This window comes from Taeniopygia guttata, chromosome 19 (genome assembly GCF_048771995.1).
Source record: "Taeniopygia guttata chromosome 19, bTaeGut7.mat, whole genome shotgun sequence".
Taxonomy (NCBI): domain Eukaryota; kingdom Metazoa; phylum Chordata; class Aves; order Passeriformes; family Estrildidae; genus Taeniopygia; species Taeniopygia guttata.
The window spans coordinates 2,660,395-2,677,047 of record NC_133044.1 but is presented as its reverse complement, the minus strand read 5'-3'; the positions used below and the strand labels follow the sequence as shown (position 1 = coordinate 2,677,047).

General features: G+C 46.0%; 1 protein-coding gene across 1 annotated transcript in view; it reads left to right on the top strand.

The window, feature by feature from the left end:
* Positions 1-16,653, top strand: part of YPEL2 (yippee like 2) — a 32,355-nt gene that overhangs the window by 1,648 nt on the left and 14,054 nt on the right. The window contains exon 2 of the mRNA XM_030288279.4: positions 9,362-9,670. Within this exon, the coding sequence (XP_030144139.1) occupies positions 9,554-9,670 (117 nt within the window). The 5' untranslated portion in view covers positions 9,362-9,553. The remainder of the gene's footprint in view (positions 1-9,361; positions 9,671-16,653) is intronic.

Here is a 16,653-nt window from a genome sequence, read left to right as displayed (position 1 = left end):
CCCTCATGTCCTCTGGATCCATAGATTCTGAATAAATTATTTCCTTTCCTTGCTGTCTGGTGTGTGGAGTTGAGTCAGGGTTGTGTTGAAGAAGACAGCATCCCTACCTGTAAATCCACATTCCCTCAAAGGCTCCTTGACTCATGGATTGAAACCTGTTGCTGAGAGAGAATTTAATTAAGGAACTGGTCACTCTGGTGTAGGTCCTGGCTGGCAGTTCAGAAGGTTGGGACCTCCTTCATCTGTTGTGGCACTACAAAAGCATTGCAGGGATTGCAGAGGAGTAAAAAACCATTTATTTCTTGTTCTTGCTTCACGGCCTTGCCTTTACCTATGTTTGTGGAAGGAGAGACAACAATAAAGCCAGGCTTTCATTGGGCTTTGGTCATTAACTGGCGGAGCTTTGTTTGATTGAGCTTAAGCAGAGTCTTCATTAGAGGTCAGCTATGGGGTGCTGGAGCACAGGGTTCACAGAGTGGAGTGAGGAATGGGGAAATGGAGAGTTCAGTTCCCTGGGCCGTTCTGAAGCTGATCAGGATGTCCAAGATGTAGCAGAGTGTGTTTATTCCTTGGGAACCAGGATACACAGCTGGTTTTTTCCACTCCTTGACAGAAACCTGTAAGTTGGTCCTTCAGGGTGTCCCCTCTTTTCTGTGCCTGTGTTTGCAGGTCTTGTCTTTCAGATCCAATCACAGTAACTAATGGCTGAGGACAGGTTTCCTTCAGAAGCCAAGGGGAGTCCATGGAAGAGAGGCACTATTCTGACCCAAAGATTTTTTATTTCTTTAGTGCAGATCTTCAGCTGATAAATCAGTTGGCTGTGTGATGCTGGTGGAGAATGTGGATTTCTTATCGTTTGTCTTTTTGGGGAGAACAAAAAGTCCGTTTTCTGGGAGTGCTGTGCCCTGGACCTGAATCCTATTACCTGTAGCCCCTGTTGGCCCCTGGTCCTCATCTCCCTGGATTTTGGCAGTCCCTTATCTCCGAGTCTGGTTTCTGCCATGTCATTTTGCCTTTTTGTCCCCGTTTGTCAGGGTCTGTGGCTGTCCTGCAGCACATAAACTGAATATTCTTGATTCTTCTCCTTCTCTGCAACCTTTTACTGGACAGCCACATCTTCCAGCCTGCCTGGGAGCTTTTCCACCCTCTGGTGTGGGATGTGTTGGCCATCAGGAGCAGCTCCGTCTCCGAAGCGTCACTGGACTGGCCAAGCCACTTAAGGCTGCAGGAAATAACATAATTAATGAGACTTAGTTCTCCCACATCTTGTACCTGACAATCTCAAGTCACTTGACAATGCTAATTAAAGCTAATCACGCTCCTCTGTTTTTAGTAAATAGCTATTATCCCTGCTTCACTCTTGCTTTAACAAATGATAGTGCCAGGCACTGTGAGTCACTGGAAGTTATGGGAATGCAGCCTGGTGGAGCTGCCTTCCGGCCTCCTCACCAACAGGTCCATTGAGAGATTGGTTTTTTACACCTGCTCAGGTGTTGGTGGAGAATGTTAGAATGTGAAATGTTTTCCTGATTCACAAAAATCCATCACTTTTAGACTCCTTTTTTCTTTACTGCCGTCGTGACTTGTACAAAACAAAATTCCCACAGTTGAGCAAAGGCTACTAAAAGTTCCCAAAAGCTGAGGATGCTTTGAATTTGCCCTTCAGAAAAGTTTTTGGTGAGCTAAGGGAGAAGGCAGAGTGGTGTCATTTCTCCTGTTTCACACTGGCACCACGAGGACAAAACGTAGTGTGGTTTGACCTGGGCATTGCACGGCCCTGCCTTGGAACACCAGAAGAAACCTCTGAGGTTTCACTGATGAAATATGGCTGGAGCAAGATGTTACTAAAAACAGCCTGTCTAGCATCTCAAAGAAAAATAAAAGATGGGGTTAATTATTAACTGTGGGGAAATAAATCTTCACGAGAGTCCCAGGAACTCCCAGCTCAAGCACGCGTCAGTTCTGTCACAGCTGCATGAGGTGTGTCAGTTCACCTGCCTTGGCAGGCTGAGAGGATATCCAGGAGGAACTAATGACAAACTGGGCGAGGTAACAGCTCACTTGACCTTCTTAAACTAGATTCAGTTATAAAGTATCTGTCATGTGGAGCTCCAAGCTCTAAATCCTCACCTGACTTTGCCCCCCTTGACACACGCTGGGGTTGTGGCTGAAGTGCCACAGAGCTTGTCCCTTGTTAATGCAGGAATTTTGCATTAAAAGTGTTTCTGGCAGAGATGGGTCAGAATTCACCATCTTATCCTCAGCTTTACTCAGAAAATAATCAGATGTAGCAGGGTAGAAAATAAAGTCGCTGCCTGTCTTGTGACAGATGAGCTGCTGGGCAGAGCAAGGCTGGGTTAGAGATGTTCCTGGGAAGAACCCTCTGAGCAGGTGGGGTTTGTGGGCAGGTGAAAACTTGGGAATTTGGCAAGGAGAGCTTGTAGTAGTGAGTCATGACAGGCAGCTCTAGCGGGCCCTTCTTTAATGTCTTTGAGGATATTGGAGTGATCCTTGCAATAGATAAATGTTCTCACTGTGTTCCCTGCCTTTATCAGGGAGAATGGATGATCCATCCTGCAGACCCAGGTAATTGAATCCTGGTCATACCTACGTTTGCCAGAGAGGGAGATAATAAAGTGATCTGAGGAACACCACAGAAAATGCAGTGATAGGAGATTTATTTGGACAGCCAGACTGTTTTGCAATTAAAGCAAATCAAGCTGAGAAGTGGGAATGATGAAAAGCGTTTCCATTTTGTCAGTAAATGATCAGCTGGATGGGAAGAGCTTTTCCTTGCTGCCTTTAGTTCAGGTTGGTGCTGGAATAGCAAGGCAAGGGTCTTGTTTCATTTTGTAGAACGCTGTCTGTGTGACACTGGCAGTCTTTGCTCTGGGGCTCCAAATGTGACCTTCACCTTGAACGTGGCTTTGTCCAGCACCAGGGTGGCTCTGGAACGAGGAGCTGCAGCTCAGCTGATTCAGCTGCAGGACTCTCACCCCTTCCTGGGGCTTTGCAAAATGTAGAGGAGGAAATGGAGTCACTTGTGTGTTAAATTAGCCCAGCTTGCAGCTTTTATTTGTGGCACGAGTGGGATTTGCTGGTGGGAGCAGACGGAAGCGCTGCCTGATCGGAATCGCTGCTTCTCCAGGCGACTTCTCCTGCTCTGTTTGGTACCTCTGGAGTGGCCCCTGCTGGAATTGGGTCCTGGATTTGGCTGGAGGGACCTGGAGGTGGGCAGCTCACAGCTGTAATCTCGCCCTGCTGCTCCTTATCAGCAGCACAGGCTCTTCTGCATTGCAAAGATATCGCTGCCAGGCAACTGGGGAGAGTGGGAAGAGGATTCAGCCAGAGGTGTCAGTCATTCCTTGGAGAGGCTGAATCTGGCAGTCCCTGCTCCTGTGGTTTCAGACAGGCCTGGAAAAAATAATAAATTACAATCTTTCAATAATACCTTTAAATAAAAAAAGGTTTAAAGAAACCTTCTGTAATAAACTACTGAGCCAGGTGATGTCTGTCCTAGCTTGTCCCGTGGCTTTTTGAGGAAGGCTTTGATTAAATATCCAGAATTGTTTCCCTTCCCTGCTTCCCAGTGCTGTCTGATGGTGCTTTGGGTTGTGGGGAGAGATGAGTGAGCAGTTCTGACACTGAGTGGTCCAAGCTCAGCCTTAGGCTGTAAAGAAACTCAAAATTCTCTTTGTCCTCTGGTCTCTGTAGTCAGGAGCCAAAAAGAAGCAGCTCTGCATGATCTTCACTGAGTTATTTTAACCTGTTCTCTCCCTTTCCAGTTGGCTGAGTGCTGTAATCCACACAGGGATTCCTTTTTGGAATACAGGAGCCTTTTGGACTTGATTCTTGCATTTGAGAACCTGAAAATGCACTGGTGTGGATTATTAAAACAAGTGAAACTTTTCAATTTGATTTAATCTCCAATTTGACAGAACCTAAATCAGCTATGTAAAGAACCATTTAAAATAAGAACCATTGTATGTATGTATGTACCTTCTGTAAAGAACCATTTAAAAATATTTAATATTAATAAGTTTAATGGGTTTTTACTGGGTTATAGTGACAAAGCTACACAGACTTAAACAAAATTCTAACCTGAAGTGGGTTTTAGAATTTTCTCTTTTTTCCTTTTAAGTTTCATCTCATTTCCCTGTATTTTCCAGGTGACCTTTAGAGGAAACCATCAGAGACACCCCAGGGGGGTTTGTTGTGGGGTGCTGTATCTATTTTGGACCAGAAGAATTGTGATATACACAGAGTGATGATCTCAAAGAGGACAAAAAGCCACCAAAGCCCAGCCTTTGAGAGGTGATTAATCTAAGCATCCTGGCAGTGGTGCCGGGTTGGTGCTGGGGTTTTTCCTGCCGGGCTGGCTGTGGAATGTGGAGCACGGCAGGTGCAGCAGGGCTGGCATCCCGCCCATCCCGGATTCCCTGTGGCCGGCTGGAGAGGCTGGGATTGCCTCCTGCTGCATCTCTTCCCGATGCCCTCTAGTGGTTTCCTGGCAGGTGTCTGGAATGCTGTTTGCCATCAGCATCACCTTCATCCATCCCTCCATCCCCTTTTCCCCAAAACCATGAAGTGCTTCCTCACGGTGATGAACACCTCTCACTTGCTAGGAATCACCCAGAGGAGGAGAAGGGGTTAAATATTATTATTCATGTTGTAATTGTGTCCATGCAGCTGATAAAAGTCAGTGCAGAGGGTTCCTGCTGGCTGGTTTCCACGTTTTCTCGTGTTCTTTTCCTGCTTGCAGGGTTTGGAGGATGAGCTGAGGTGTTAGAGGAGGACACTCAGGGATCAGTGGCGCTGCTGCTGAGCTCTTTGCAGTGTCACCTTAGGCAGGGTTGGAAATTGGTGCATTTCAGAAACTTGATGCTGCAGGAGTGAAGCACATTGTGTTCACCCATCTGCTGTTTCAGCTCCTTCCGTGGCTTTCCCTTGTGTTGTTCCCTGGTTAAATTCGGGATGTTCATCCTTCCTCCCAGACCTTCCACAAGGTACATCCCACCCTCCCACCTTCAGACGATCTGCTGCATCTTTCCCAGAGCTGTGGATCCCCAGAACTGCCCCAAACCAGGATATTTTGTCACCATCAGAGTATAAAATGCTCCTTTAGCAGTGCCAGGTGTCTCTGAGTGTCCAACACCTGCCACTGATAACTCCTGTTCCATAGGGAAGCAGAACAGGGATCAAGCCCCAACTCTAGTTAGAGACCAGCCTTCCTTCAAGCTGCATTAAGGAATATTAAGGCAGTTTTTGTCAAGAAAACCTTGGTAAGTGGCTGTACTTACCTTGAGAATTTTCTTAGAGTCCTGCTCAGAGCCTGGAGCAACCCAGCTTTGACACAGAAAACTCTGCAAACCCAATTCCTTTTGTGTTTTCCTTGCACTGGGAATCAGCACATCTCAGATTTTTACTGTATTAATGGAACGGACCCACCAAATGAGAAAGGTTGGGTTTCCAAATATCTGAATTATTTCAGAGCTGCTGCAAGCAGCTTTCTGTAGCATTTGCTATATTCTAGTAAGTATTTCACAGACTGAAGTTTATCTTAAAATTCAATAATCCATTAAAAAAACTCTCAGACCCAACAAACCTGTTGTTTGTCCTGCCACAACGAACATTTGCATCTGAACTGCATTGCAAATGGATTTTATTCAAAATTAGGCTTGTGTGTGATGGTTTTGTTCCCTGGCATATGGACTTGTACACGCAGTGGCCTTGTCTGGCAAGTGCTTGGCACAGACTTCCTCCCTTTTTTTGTGTTTCCTGAATTGCTGACAGCTTCGTGTGGGAAGTGGGTGTTGGACACCCACAGGTGGAAGGTGGATTCTGAACCCAAAAGTTGCCCAAATTGGCAAAATGTGTGTGGTGGTTTTTCCATCAGGCAGCTGATACCTGCTCAGAACTCAGCAGGATGTGCAGCAGGACAGCCCCACACACCCAGTACAGCAAGCAAAGCATTCAGCTGATTTCCTCACTGATAACCCACAACAAATGATGCTGCAAGTTTTTTCTTTGGAGTTCCTTCCTTTTTGTCCAAACAAGCTTTCTGACTTGTTGGACATTAATTAATAGGCACAAATTTCTCTTGGTTGAATTGAGTGAGTGCATCCCAGAGATAAATTTCTCTTGAATGAGAAAAGAACAATAATGGATGATGTTGCTGGTGGCAGATACTCGTCTCTCTGACAGTACTGGGCATGATGATAAAGTGAACAAAGCTTCTTTTGTTCTTTTTTAAAGTGAGTGGAATGACTCCACTGCTGCCCGCTGCCTGTGATGCTGATGAACATGAGCTCATCATTCTGAAAACCAGAGGCACAGCCCAAATTCATCCTCATGCCTTTGTTCTGCAGCAGAACAAATGCACTGTTAGCTGGTAATTGTCTCCTAATTCAAATGTAGTTGTCATTAGGACATGAAAAATCCAAGGGGTTGGGTTTTGCATTGCTGGGAGCTGCAGAATACATTTCAAAATTATATTTAAGGCACAAATTGGTCCTTATAAGCTGCTGGCTGTGCTTGTAGAATGTCAGAATGGATTTCCTGTAGGTTTTACCTCCTCTCCCACACTGATGGGGACAGAGCTCTTGGTAGACAATACACATGTGGTCAGACTGTGTCAAAGCGGTGTCTTGATAAATTATAGCTGAGCTTATCTGAAGTTTTTATTCAAGGCATTTTCTTAACAAGGCTTCCCACCAAGATCTTGGCTCACAAATCTTTATTCTCTGCCCTGCCTGAAGCAGAGAGATGGAGTTTGCCTTCTCAGCACAGCCCTGAGAACAGGAATTGCAGTTCCTCTGATACCATCTCGCCTGATTTTTTTTTTTTTGTCTGCTTTTAAAAGGGTCAAATGTTTTTTGCTGATGTTCAATGTGTTATGAGGTCAAATAAATGAATGCTCATTAGCTGCTTTTGCAGAAAGCTGTGTGCAGCAGATAATTCCTGTGTGTGTTCATTGCTCTGTCAGATAAATGCAGCTGTAGTATTTCCTGGTTTATTCATTGTTCTGGAGCATTGATGCTTAGCAAGTCTGGACAGAGGGGTCAGCAAGCAACAAATTAAAGGATTGCTGGGATATTTTTGTGGTTGGGGTTTATTTATCTCTCCAGGCTCTGGGGGTGGGGAAAGGGAAAGGCAGGCATGGCAGGATGTTGGTGGTAAAAGTGGTGATTGATTATTTTACTGATCCATGCTGAAGTGGAGGTGAGAGGAGGTTGCACCATTTCATTACAAATCAAGCCTAAGGTTTAGACACAGCCTGGATTCTCATTCAGGAATCAGGTGAAGTGATTGCCAGTCCTTTCCTCCAGCTCTGCCCAAGGGAATTTCTCCAGGCAGTGCCTTGGGATCCAGCTGCATTTGGGCCCAGGAAGGGCACACTTGGCCTCCTGCTTCCCTGCCCCTGGAGCCTCACAGATTCCAGGCTCTGGGATCCCTTAGGGCTGGGATAAAACACACCACACATTTGGGGATGGCTTTGTAGCAGCTGAAAAACGAGGATTCTGCTTTGGTTTACATCTGGTTTCTGCCCTGTTGCTAATTTAGGCTGCAGTCCTCGAGTGCTTCTCACCTTGGATGGGAAAACAATGCTGACTAATGCAGAACTCAGTTCTGAGGAAATTCTGGTGCACACAGAGAACTGGGGCAGGATACAGGTGAAGGCTGATGAGTGTAAAAAGCAAATCTTGCTGAAATCCAGAGCTGCAGCTGTGGAGCAGACAGTGCCCAGTCCTAAGCAACTGGCCAGGTAAATCCCTGGCAAAACCTCATTTGGACTGGACAGGGTCCCTTCTGTGTCAGGATGGGTCCTGCTTAGCTGTAGCTGTAACTTTAATTGGAAAAGGTTAATCTGATTAGTTGGTATTTGCAAAAAGCTTTAGGAATGAGCACTGCTGTGGAAGTGCTGACTGTTGTGATCATGATAGATAGGCTTTATCAGCAGTTTGCCTGATGAGCAAGATGCTTTGTTTCCCATTTGACTGTGAGGGAGCTGCCTCCTGGAGAGCAGAAGAAAAAATATTTCAGGAAAAAAGAGGGGAAAAAAATGGGTATCCTGTTGTTTTACAGGATTCTGCCTCCTGTTGAGCTCTGTGTGTGGTCATGGTCCCTCTGGTACCGAGAGAGGGAGAGGGAATATTTACAGGACAAGGGGAATGGCTTCACACTGATAGAGAGGAGCTTTGGGGTAGGCATCACCAAAAAATCCTTCCCTGTGAGGGTGGGGAGGCCTGGCACAGGCTGCCCACAGCCCCTGTGGCTGCCCCATCCCTGGAGGTGTCCAAGCCAGGCTGGACAGAGCTCTGAACACCCCATGGCTTGGATACCTTGAATTTGCTTTGTCAACCATGACCAGGTTTGGGGAAAGTGTTGGAAGCATGGTTTTCCTGGATGCCTAAGATTTTATTCCTTATTTTCTTTATTTTGGGATGGGTGGTAGTGGGGATGTCGGTGTTGTTCCATGTTGGACCCACAAAGTGCAGGCTCAGAAGCTGAGCAGAATCACAGGTTTTATGGAAAGGAAAATCCTCCTGGGAGGAGCAGCCAGAGTTCAGGATTAATTTGTAGAGCGTGCATGCACACCGTGGATCTGGGAGGGAGGGGAGCTGCTTCCTTGATGCTTTTCCATCCTCAAAAGGAACACTTGTAGCTGGTAAGACTTCTGTATGTGTGGGATCTGAAAACTCCATTTCTGCCAACAAAAAGAGACCCAGACTTGAGCTGCCTTGCAGGTGCTGTCAGAGTGTAAAATGGTGTTTCCATCCTGAATAGGGTTTTTAACTGTCTCTTGCTATCAGGAGTAGTCTTCAGAGGCTGTGCCTTGCTTTGGCTGCTGTCAGATGTTCAGATTAAAAAAAAAATAAATAAAAAAAAATGCTGGAGTGCAGTTTCTACCTTCAGAGCTTGCAGGGAGTTATAAAGGAGAGTGTAATGAAGGAATCCTGCATTTCCCATGGGGAAAGTAGGGCAGAATGGAGAGAAAAACTGGTTTGGTGATTCATGGCCTTACCTGATGGCTCAGAAAACCCAGGTCCAGCTCTCATTTTTCCCATGGGGTGTCACAGCAGTGAGTCAGCCAGGGGACAGCAGGGCTGGCTCTGCTCCCCACTTTCTCCCTGGCTGGGTGGGAATCACCTTCACACCTCTGCAGGCATTTCCAGAGCTGGAAGAAAGGGTGGAGATAACAGCAGCAGGGAGCTGTGAGGGCAGCCAGCGAGTGAATAAAGATGTGTGCTGCTGATCTAATCCCCAGGCATCACTCCTGTCTGCTGCTCCTCAATCCAGCCCTAAATCCCGCTGCGAGCTGCAGCAACGAGCTGAGTGTCGTGTCTGCTTTCCACCGCAGGTTTCTGTGAGATCCTTCCTGTGCCCAAATCCCTTTGTCTGGAGCATCAGCAGCGTGTGGAGCCTGCCCCACACACCCATCCCCTGCCAAACCACGGCCTTTACCTGCGTGTTCCGGTGTTTCCCGTGCGACCCGTCCTGCGGGAGCGCCTCCTGGGCCACCCCCGACTTCAGCCAGCGCTCCGTGGCTCCAATGGTGAAGATGACAAGGTCCAAGACTTTCCAGGCATATCTGCCTTCGTGCCACAGGACCTACAGCTGCATTCACTGCAGGGCTCACCTGGCCAACCACGATGAGCTCATTTCCAAGGTAGGTGCTCCCTGGAGCAGACAATTCCCTCACTATGCACATCAGTGGCTGTGGAAGTGCTCGGCCTTATCCAGCTCCTTTTTGCCTTGGAAAAATGGGCTCTCAGCCCAAAGGATCTGTTTGGGAGCTGCTGGTTTTGTGTTAACTGCTTGGGGTCTTCACCATCCTCACATGATCTCTTCACTCTGGTGACCAGGGAATGGATGGAGCAGAGTGAAGGCAGGTTTAGTTGGATTTCAGGAAAAGGTTTTCACCCCCAGGATGGTTGAGCGCTGGAAGAGGCTCCCCAGGGTTTGGTCACAGCACCAAACCTGTCTGAATTCAAGAAGCATTGGGGCAGAGCTCTCAGGCACAGGGTGGGATTGTTGGGGTGTCCTGTGCTGGAGTTGGACTCCGTGATCCTGATGAGTCCCTTCCAGCTCTTGAGGGATGTTAGGATAAGCTGAATTAAAAGCTCTCAGAGCCAGTAAGTGTTTTGATATAGAAGGAGCAGGCCAGTAAGAGGAGCTTGAAGTGGGAAAACTAAATTTCCCCAGTGTCTGCTGGAGCCTGCAGTGCCTGGCTGTGGTCAGGCACCGAGTTCCCAGGTCTCGGCTGCCTTGGAATAACTGTTCTGTAAAGTTTATTCAGCTTATAAAATCTGTGTTCAGAAAAAACACTCACAGCCAGAGATTTATGAGCTGAGCTGAGTGGAAATGGTGCTGTGAGCTCTGTGTGTGCAGCTTGAATAGTTCAGCTTCTTGGAGCAGCCTGGAAAGGTCGGGGTCACCAGGGACAGGGGAGCTGTGCCCCTTGGAAAGGGGTTTGAAATGTAAATGTAGCAGCATCTGTGCCCTGGAGGTGAAATTGCTTCACCTTTTGGGCCAGCTGGGCGACTCCAGGCTCTTGTGCCCAGTTGATATGGGGCAGTGACTCCCTGGATTTTTATTTGGTGCTCTGGATTTTGTGTTGGGACACAGAAAGTGCTTTACTGGATGAGGAAAGAGGCTTGTTTTACTTGCTGTTTTTACAGTAGATTAAAGTTTGTGCTCTGCTTTTGTTTCTTGACACAGCTGGTCCCCAGCCAGGGAAAAACAAGGCTGTACATTCCCAGTGCTTTCACCTTTGATGCTTCCTTCCCCTCCTTGTTCCAGTCCATGCTCCAATGCAGCCAGCTTTGCAGGCTAAGTAGCTTCCAGCAGGGCACTGCCAGTGCTGCCAACTGCTTGGAATTTGAGCTTCTAGCCCAAGGCAGGCAGAAACTGCCCAGGAATGCTGACTGCTAAAATATGGACAGGAGAGGGAAAGGAGGGAAGCACAGTGTGACTCTTGAAAGTGTTAACTCCAGTGTGTTCTGGGATCTGCTGCTTCTTAAAGTTCATTTTAGACCAAGGTGTAAATTAATAGTTGGGACTACATTGCTGGTGGAGCCAACAGCAGGTCATGGAATTGGAAGGCAAAGGGTTTGGGGTTTCAGGGTTTGTTTCTCAGGGTTGCAAACATGAATAAAAACACATTCTTTGTATAATTGGAAACCTTATAAAAGTAGTTGTGCAATCATGGTTTGTACAAGTGGCTGTTTGACAGAGCAGAAGGGCAGTCCCTGCCTCAAGGGGCTTCCAAATGTGGAGGAACTTTCCCAGGCAAACTTAAATAGTGGCTTTTTTATCTGTTTTAGTTCAGTTTGCAGAAGGGCTCGGGGAGATGGTTCAGTTCTTTCATCACAGCCTTATGTTCACATCCCTGAAGCAGGCACTGCAGTTGCTGTGCTTGTTTCCCAAATGAAAACGTGGCAGAGGAGAAGGGAGGAACGAGGATGGAAAAGGGAGTGGGAGACTGCAAAAACAGGAGCAGCTGCAGCTCATCCTGAACCTGACTGTGCCATGGGATCCAAACAGCCCAAATGACTCCATCCTTGGAAGCATTCCCCACAAAGCAGGCTTTTATGTAACAGCAGGGTGCTGCTGATTTGCCTCCATGAAATGAATTCCTGTGCTGCTTTTGCCCCGAGCTGTGCAGAGACCACAGCAGAGCTGGGCTGCTCTGCACTCCAGGAGCTTTTAGCTCCTTTGGATGCTCACAAGTTGCAGCACTGGCTGGAGCTGTTGGATGAAGCACAACTGGAGCTGAATCCCAGGATTGTTCTGTGTCAGACCATACTTTCACTTCCTCTCCATCTCCCAAGTTTCCCCCCTCAGCCCTTCAGCACCAGTGTGAACTTAAATCTGCCTTCAAAGTGTGTTGCCAGCACCAGGTATCCAAACCTCTTGGACAAATATGCCTTGGCAGGGCAGTTTTTGCTCCCTTCTCTACTTCAGGAAAACCTTGTTTTTTAAAAAAGGTAGAAGGTTTCTCAATAAACCATTGCTATTTAAAGAAAACAATCAATGCTGAGGCTTTTAAGAAAATCCAAAGCTGTTACATGAAGCCAGTTACCAAAATGTTGCTTACTTGGCCTTTTATCTCCTGCAGCCTGAGGGAGAAAGTGGTTTAGTGTGTCTGATTTTGTAACAAGATCTAAATTGTAGGTTGGACTGTCTGGCCAAGAAAGGCCTTATGGACTTAGGAAATATTAAGGTGATCAGATAAATTGGGTGGAGTGAGTAGTTTTCCTTTCTGTGTTCCTTTGGTGTCTGGCTTAGCATGAGTGGAGGTTCTTGTTCCCTTGGAGTAATGCATCATTTAAAAGGCTGTGCCAAATTTAGTACATACTCTTGTTTCACTGCTTTTTCCAGTGCGTGAGTGAGCTGAGACTTTGGGAACTCAACCCTGCCCTGCAACAGATTCCTGTGTGACCTTGAGGAAGTCACTGGATGTCTTTGTTCCTCCTTTTCCCCACCTAAAATGCTGCAGCTTTGTCCAGTCTGCTTGGAAGGTTTTGGAACAGGTCCTGTCTGCTCCTCCAAATTAGTACAGGGTGTCCCAATCCTCCTTGATTTTAATGTAAAAACAAAATCACCATGCCAGGCAACTGTACTTAAAAAGCATATTTTGATGCCAAAAAAATAAGTGAAAGGTACTTCTTGTTACAGGCACAACTTCCCATAGTTTCTAGAATGTTTGAGAAAAATATATATTCCATAATTAATGTCTCCAGGAAGGAGACACAGGAGATTTTCTTGTCAAATGTGCCTTTTACATCATTTTCTAGTGGGGCCTGAGGGGAGCAGCCAACAAAACAGACATTTAACAAGTAAAGTTAAACAAAGTTTTGAAACTGGCAGGGGTGATGCTGATTTCTACCTACCCTGAGTTATTTCAGCTCTTTCTTTTGGAATCCACGTGCTCTTGGTGCCCTTAAAGGAGGATGGGAACAAGAGCAGAAAGATCCAGGCCAAAGATGCCACTTGAGTGTCTGGGTGCTGATTTTTTGTGCTATGTGAGCAGTAATTCAGCAGAAATGTCCCTGATTATGGAAATATGTGGAGAATGTCTTGTGGGCGTCCTGCAGTTTCTTTTTTTCCCCTGAATTACTGTGATCCAACTGCTAAACATTACTCAGTGATGTATCCTCTGAAGTTAGCCCGAGGCTTGCTGGGGAAATTTAATGTTTTCCTTTGATGTCTGCATGGAACCTCTGCTGAACATGAATGGGAAATTCTTCAGCACAAAAGGCTGCAGCTCCTCCAGGCTGAGAATTTAGGAAAAATCCAGGACTCCTGTGTGCCTGACTTTCTCATTTGGGGCCGGGTTGTTAATGAGGGAGCACTTAGAAGCTCTTTTTGATCTTCTCAGTCGGGACTTGGGAGGTTGATCAGGAAAATTCCCTCCCAGTCCTTGTGGCCTCTCTTTCCTGGCTGCTGGAGCCTGAGCCCGGTGGTTCAGCAGCTCTTGGGGAGATTTATGGCTCGCTGAAAGCATCAAACTTTTCTCCATGTTGCAGCTGGAGGATCTGAAAAGGATTTGAGGTTTTGGTGCTTCCACAGAAGCTGTGGATGAATTCAGCTGCTTGGCAGCATTTGGTGCACCACATACAGGTGAAAGGAGCAGCAGTTTTTTCATTTTTTGGTTTGGCTCTTTGCTTTTTTTTCCTTTCTTGCATGTGGACAGGGCAGTGTTTAATGTTCTTTAGGGCTTTGCTTCTCAGGAACCAGCTGATATTTGTAGTTCAGTTCACTTTGGAGATGTGAAGTTATTTGCTGGGTGCAAATTATTTGCTTGTGTGCAAAATGCACACAAGGTAGAACAATAAATGTAAAATTACAACGTGGTAATCTTTAACCTAATGGAAAAAGAGGCATTTAATAAATGTCCAAGACATGTCTGATGAAAATCCTGCATTTCCATCATAGGAAAATCCAGTGTATGAGGTGAGAGGGATATTCCTTTCTCAAGGGTGTAAAGTTCTTGGTTTTCAGTCCACAGGCTTTATTCTTGCTTTAAAGTAGTTCTCATTTCTTCCCAAATACCAATTGAAGTTCCCAGCTCCACAGTAATGAACTCTTAAGCCAGGAGGAGCCATCACATCATCACACCTGACCTCCTCTGGGGCATGGGCCAGTGGATTTCCCCAGGATTGCAGCAATTCTTTCAGGAAAAGCATTCAGTCTCCATCTGAAGACTTCAAGAGGGGAAATTCACTGCTCCTTTTGGTCGTTTTTTTCCACTGGTTAACCATCCTTACTATTAAAAATCAGAGACTTTGAATTTAGATTTGTCTGACAGATTCAGCTCTGCCATGGTGCAATCTGATTTTTGTTTTTTTCCATTTTCACATAATTCTTGTGGTTCTCTTCTACATTTTTAGCATTTCAGTCTCTTTGTTAGGGATGGAAACAGAGCTGGGCTCATTGTTGCAGCCTCAAACTCTGCAGCAGCATCTTTCCAGCTCCCACATTTCATAATTGTATCAGTCTCACTGGCTCAGCACTGCACAGAAATCTTCTGTTCATTTATTTGCAGATTTATCCATTTTATGCACATTTCTAGAAGCTCTCCAGTTGCTTTTGGAACCTGCTTTCCAGCTCTTGTTCCCTGATGAATTTGCCACTTCCAGGCATTATTCAGAGCTTGCTCTTAATTGCAAATATTAGAGTTCAAGCAGTAAGTGATAAACAGCAAAGCAGCTCCGGGAAAAGTCATTACGAGATTTTTGAGCTTCCCATTTCTCTGCTGTGAACGTGAGGGGGAAGGCACCTTGTAATTCTTGGCTTCCATGAAGTTTAAAATTAAATGCAGGTCGAGAGGATTTCAGTGCTCAGTAGAACAATGTGTCATCAGAGCTTTTCCTCCAGCCTTTCAGCAGGAGCTGCAGCCTTAATTCCACTTTTCCAGACAAATCCATCCCCAGAACCCTTTCCAGGCAGGTTGGTGTTGGCAGGGAGGAGGACAGAGGCTCTGAGGTTGTTATTTGAGTCCCTCAGCTCTGTGTTTGGGAGGGAATAAACAAACAACGAGTGCCCTTTGCAGGGAAAAGTCAGGATGTGAAATCCGAGCTGGGGGGAAGGAGAATTTGTGCTGCCCATTCTCTAATGCAGCCTCTTAAATTAGATCCTTCTGTCCTGTGGAATTGCTTCCTCTGGGGTTTACCCTACAAGTGTTCCCTCGGATCCTGCTGTCCATAATGGGATTGAAGAGAGTCAGGATCAGGTTGTTTTATTTAGTCAGGATATGGTTGTTTAATAAGAAAAAGACCAAGGTAATTTGTACCCTCCTTGCATAATTGTGTTTATACAGCAATTAACTGCTGTGTGATTTTTAAAATATTTCATTCTGTTCCAAAACAAGAAGGAAAAAGGTAATAAATCACAAGAGTTTAGAATTCCCTGTCAAGGAGAGGAACAAGGTAAAAATGGATTTTTCTAATCCATCACTTTCTTCATGGAAACAGCTCTCCTTTAATCTGCTGCTTCCTCTGCCTTAGAATTGATGACCTGGGCATAAATAAAATATTGTTCCCATTTATTATCCAGGGAGCTGCCAGGGATGAAGGACAGTTGAATCATCAGGGTTTTTGCAGCAACTGCTGCAAATCCTGAACAACTGGAGCTGGGAACTGGTGAGGTCTGAGCCCTCCTGGGAGTTTCAGCTGTTGGCTCTTGCAGTTGGAAAAGGAGGGAATTCCAGCAGAATCCAGGGCTTGCTCCTGGGAGGAGCTGCCCTGGGAATTTCCCTTGCAGGTGTGTGGTTTTAATCTGATTTATTATTCTAAGAGCAGCCCAGGAACAACACAGAGCTCTGGTTTAATCTGTAATTTAATCACACAAAAACCTGGGGGCAGCACAATGGGGCTTTTCCCACCTGCTGCCTTTGGGGAGAAGACCCTGAAGAGTCTCTGAGGATAATTTCTATTTTAGAGTAGCAGGAAATGCTGTCTGAGGGCTTCACATGTGCTCTGGGGGAGCTGTTGTGTCTGGCAGCCAGCAGCACATCCCTGCAGGAGTCTGTCCTCTGCAGCTTTCCTCCTCCAGCAGGACTGGATGGGCAAGGACTGAAGCTCAGGAAATTCTGCCCAGTCTCCTCTCTTAAAATGCACAGTGGCAATCACAGCTGTTCGGATAAGTAGCAATAACAAAGGTAGAAACTAAGTCTGGATAGCTGGAATGGGGAGATTTAAAATCAGAGTTAAAATCTGTTCCAGCTCAGCTCTGAGGACGCATCCTCGGTAATAAAATAAATTTTAGTATCAAAATTTCTTTTGACAAGACATAAATATTGAGAATTTAGGTGATGGATTAATAAATGAATGATAATTTCAGTAAATGGTGAAATTCTCAGCCATGAGGTGATTGGTGACTTAATATCCCTGCAGTGGATCTTGCTCAGGGACACAGGGGAGCTGCTGCCCTGGACAAATCTGCTTTTGCTGAGAAGCAAGTCTGCCCTCAGTGTCAGCATTGCTGCTATTATGGGCTGCATTAATGGTAAACAGGGCTCCACTGATACGTGGACACTCACTATTATGCTGCTAATTAAATAACTTGTTGCATTAGCAGTTTCCATCTTCCATCCTAGCTCTGTGTTTATCTCCAAAACCCATGCAGCAGCAATAATTAATGTGGAAA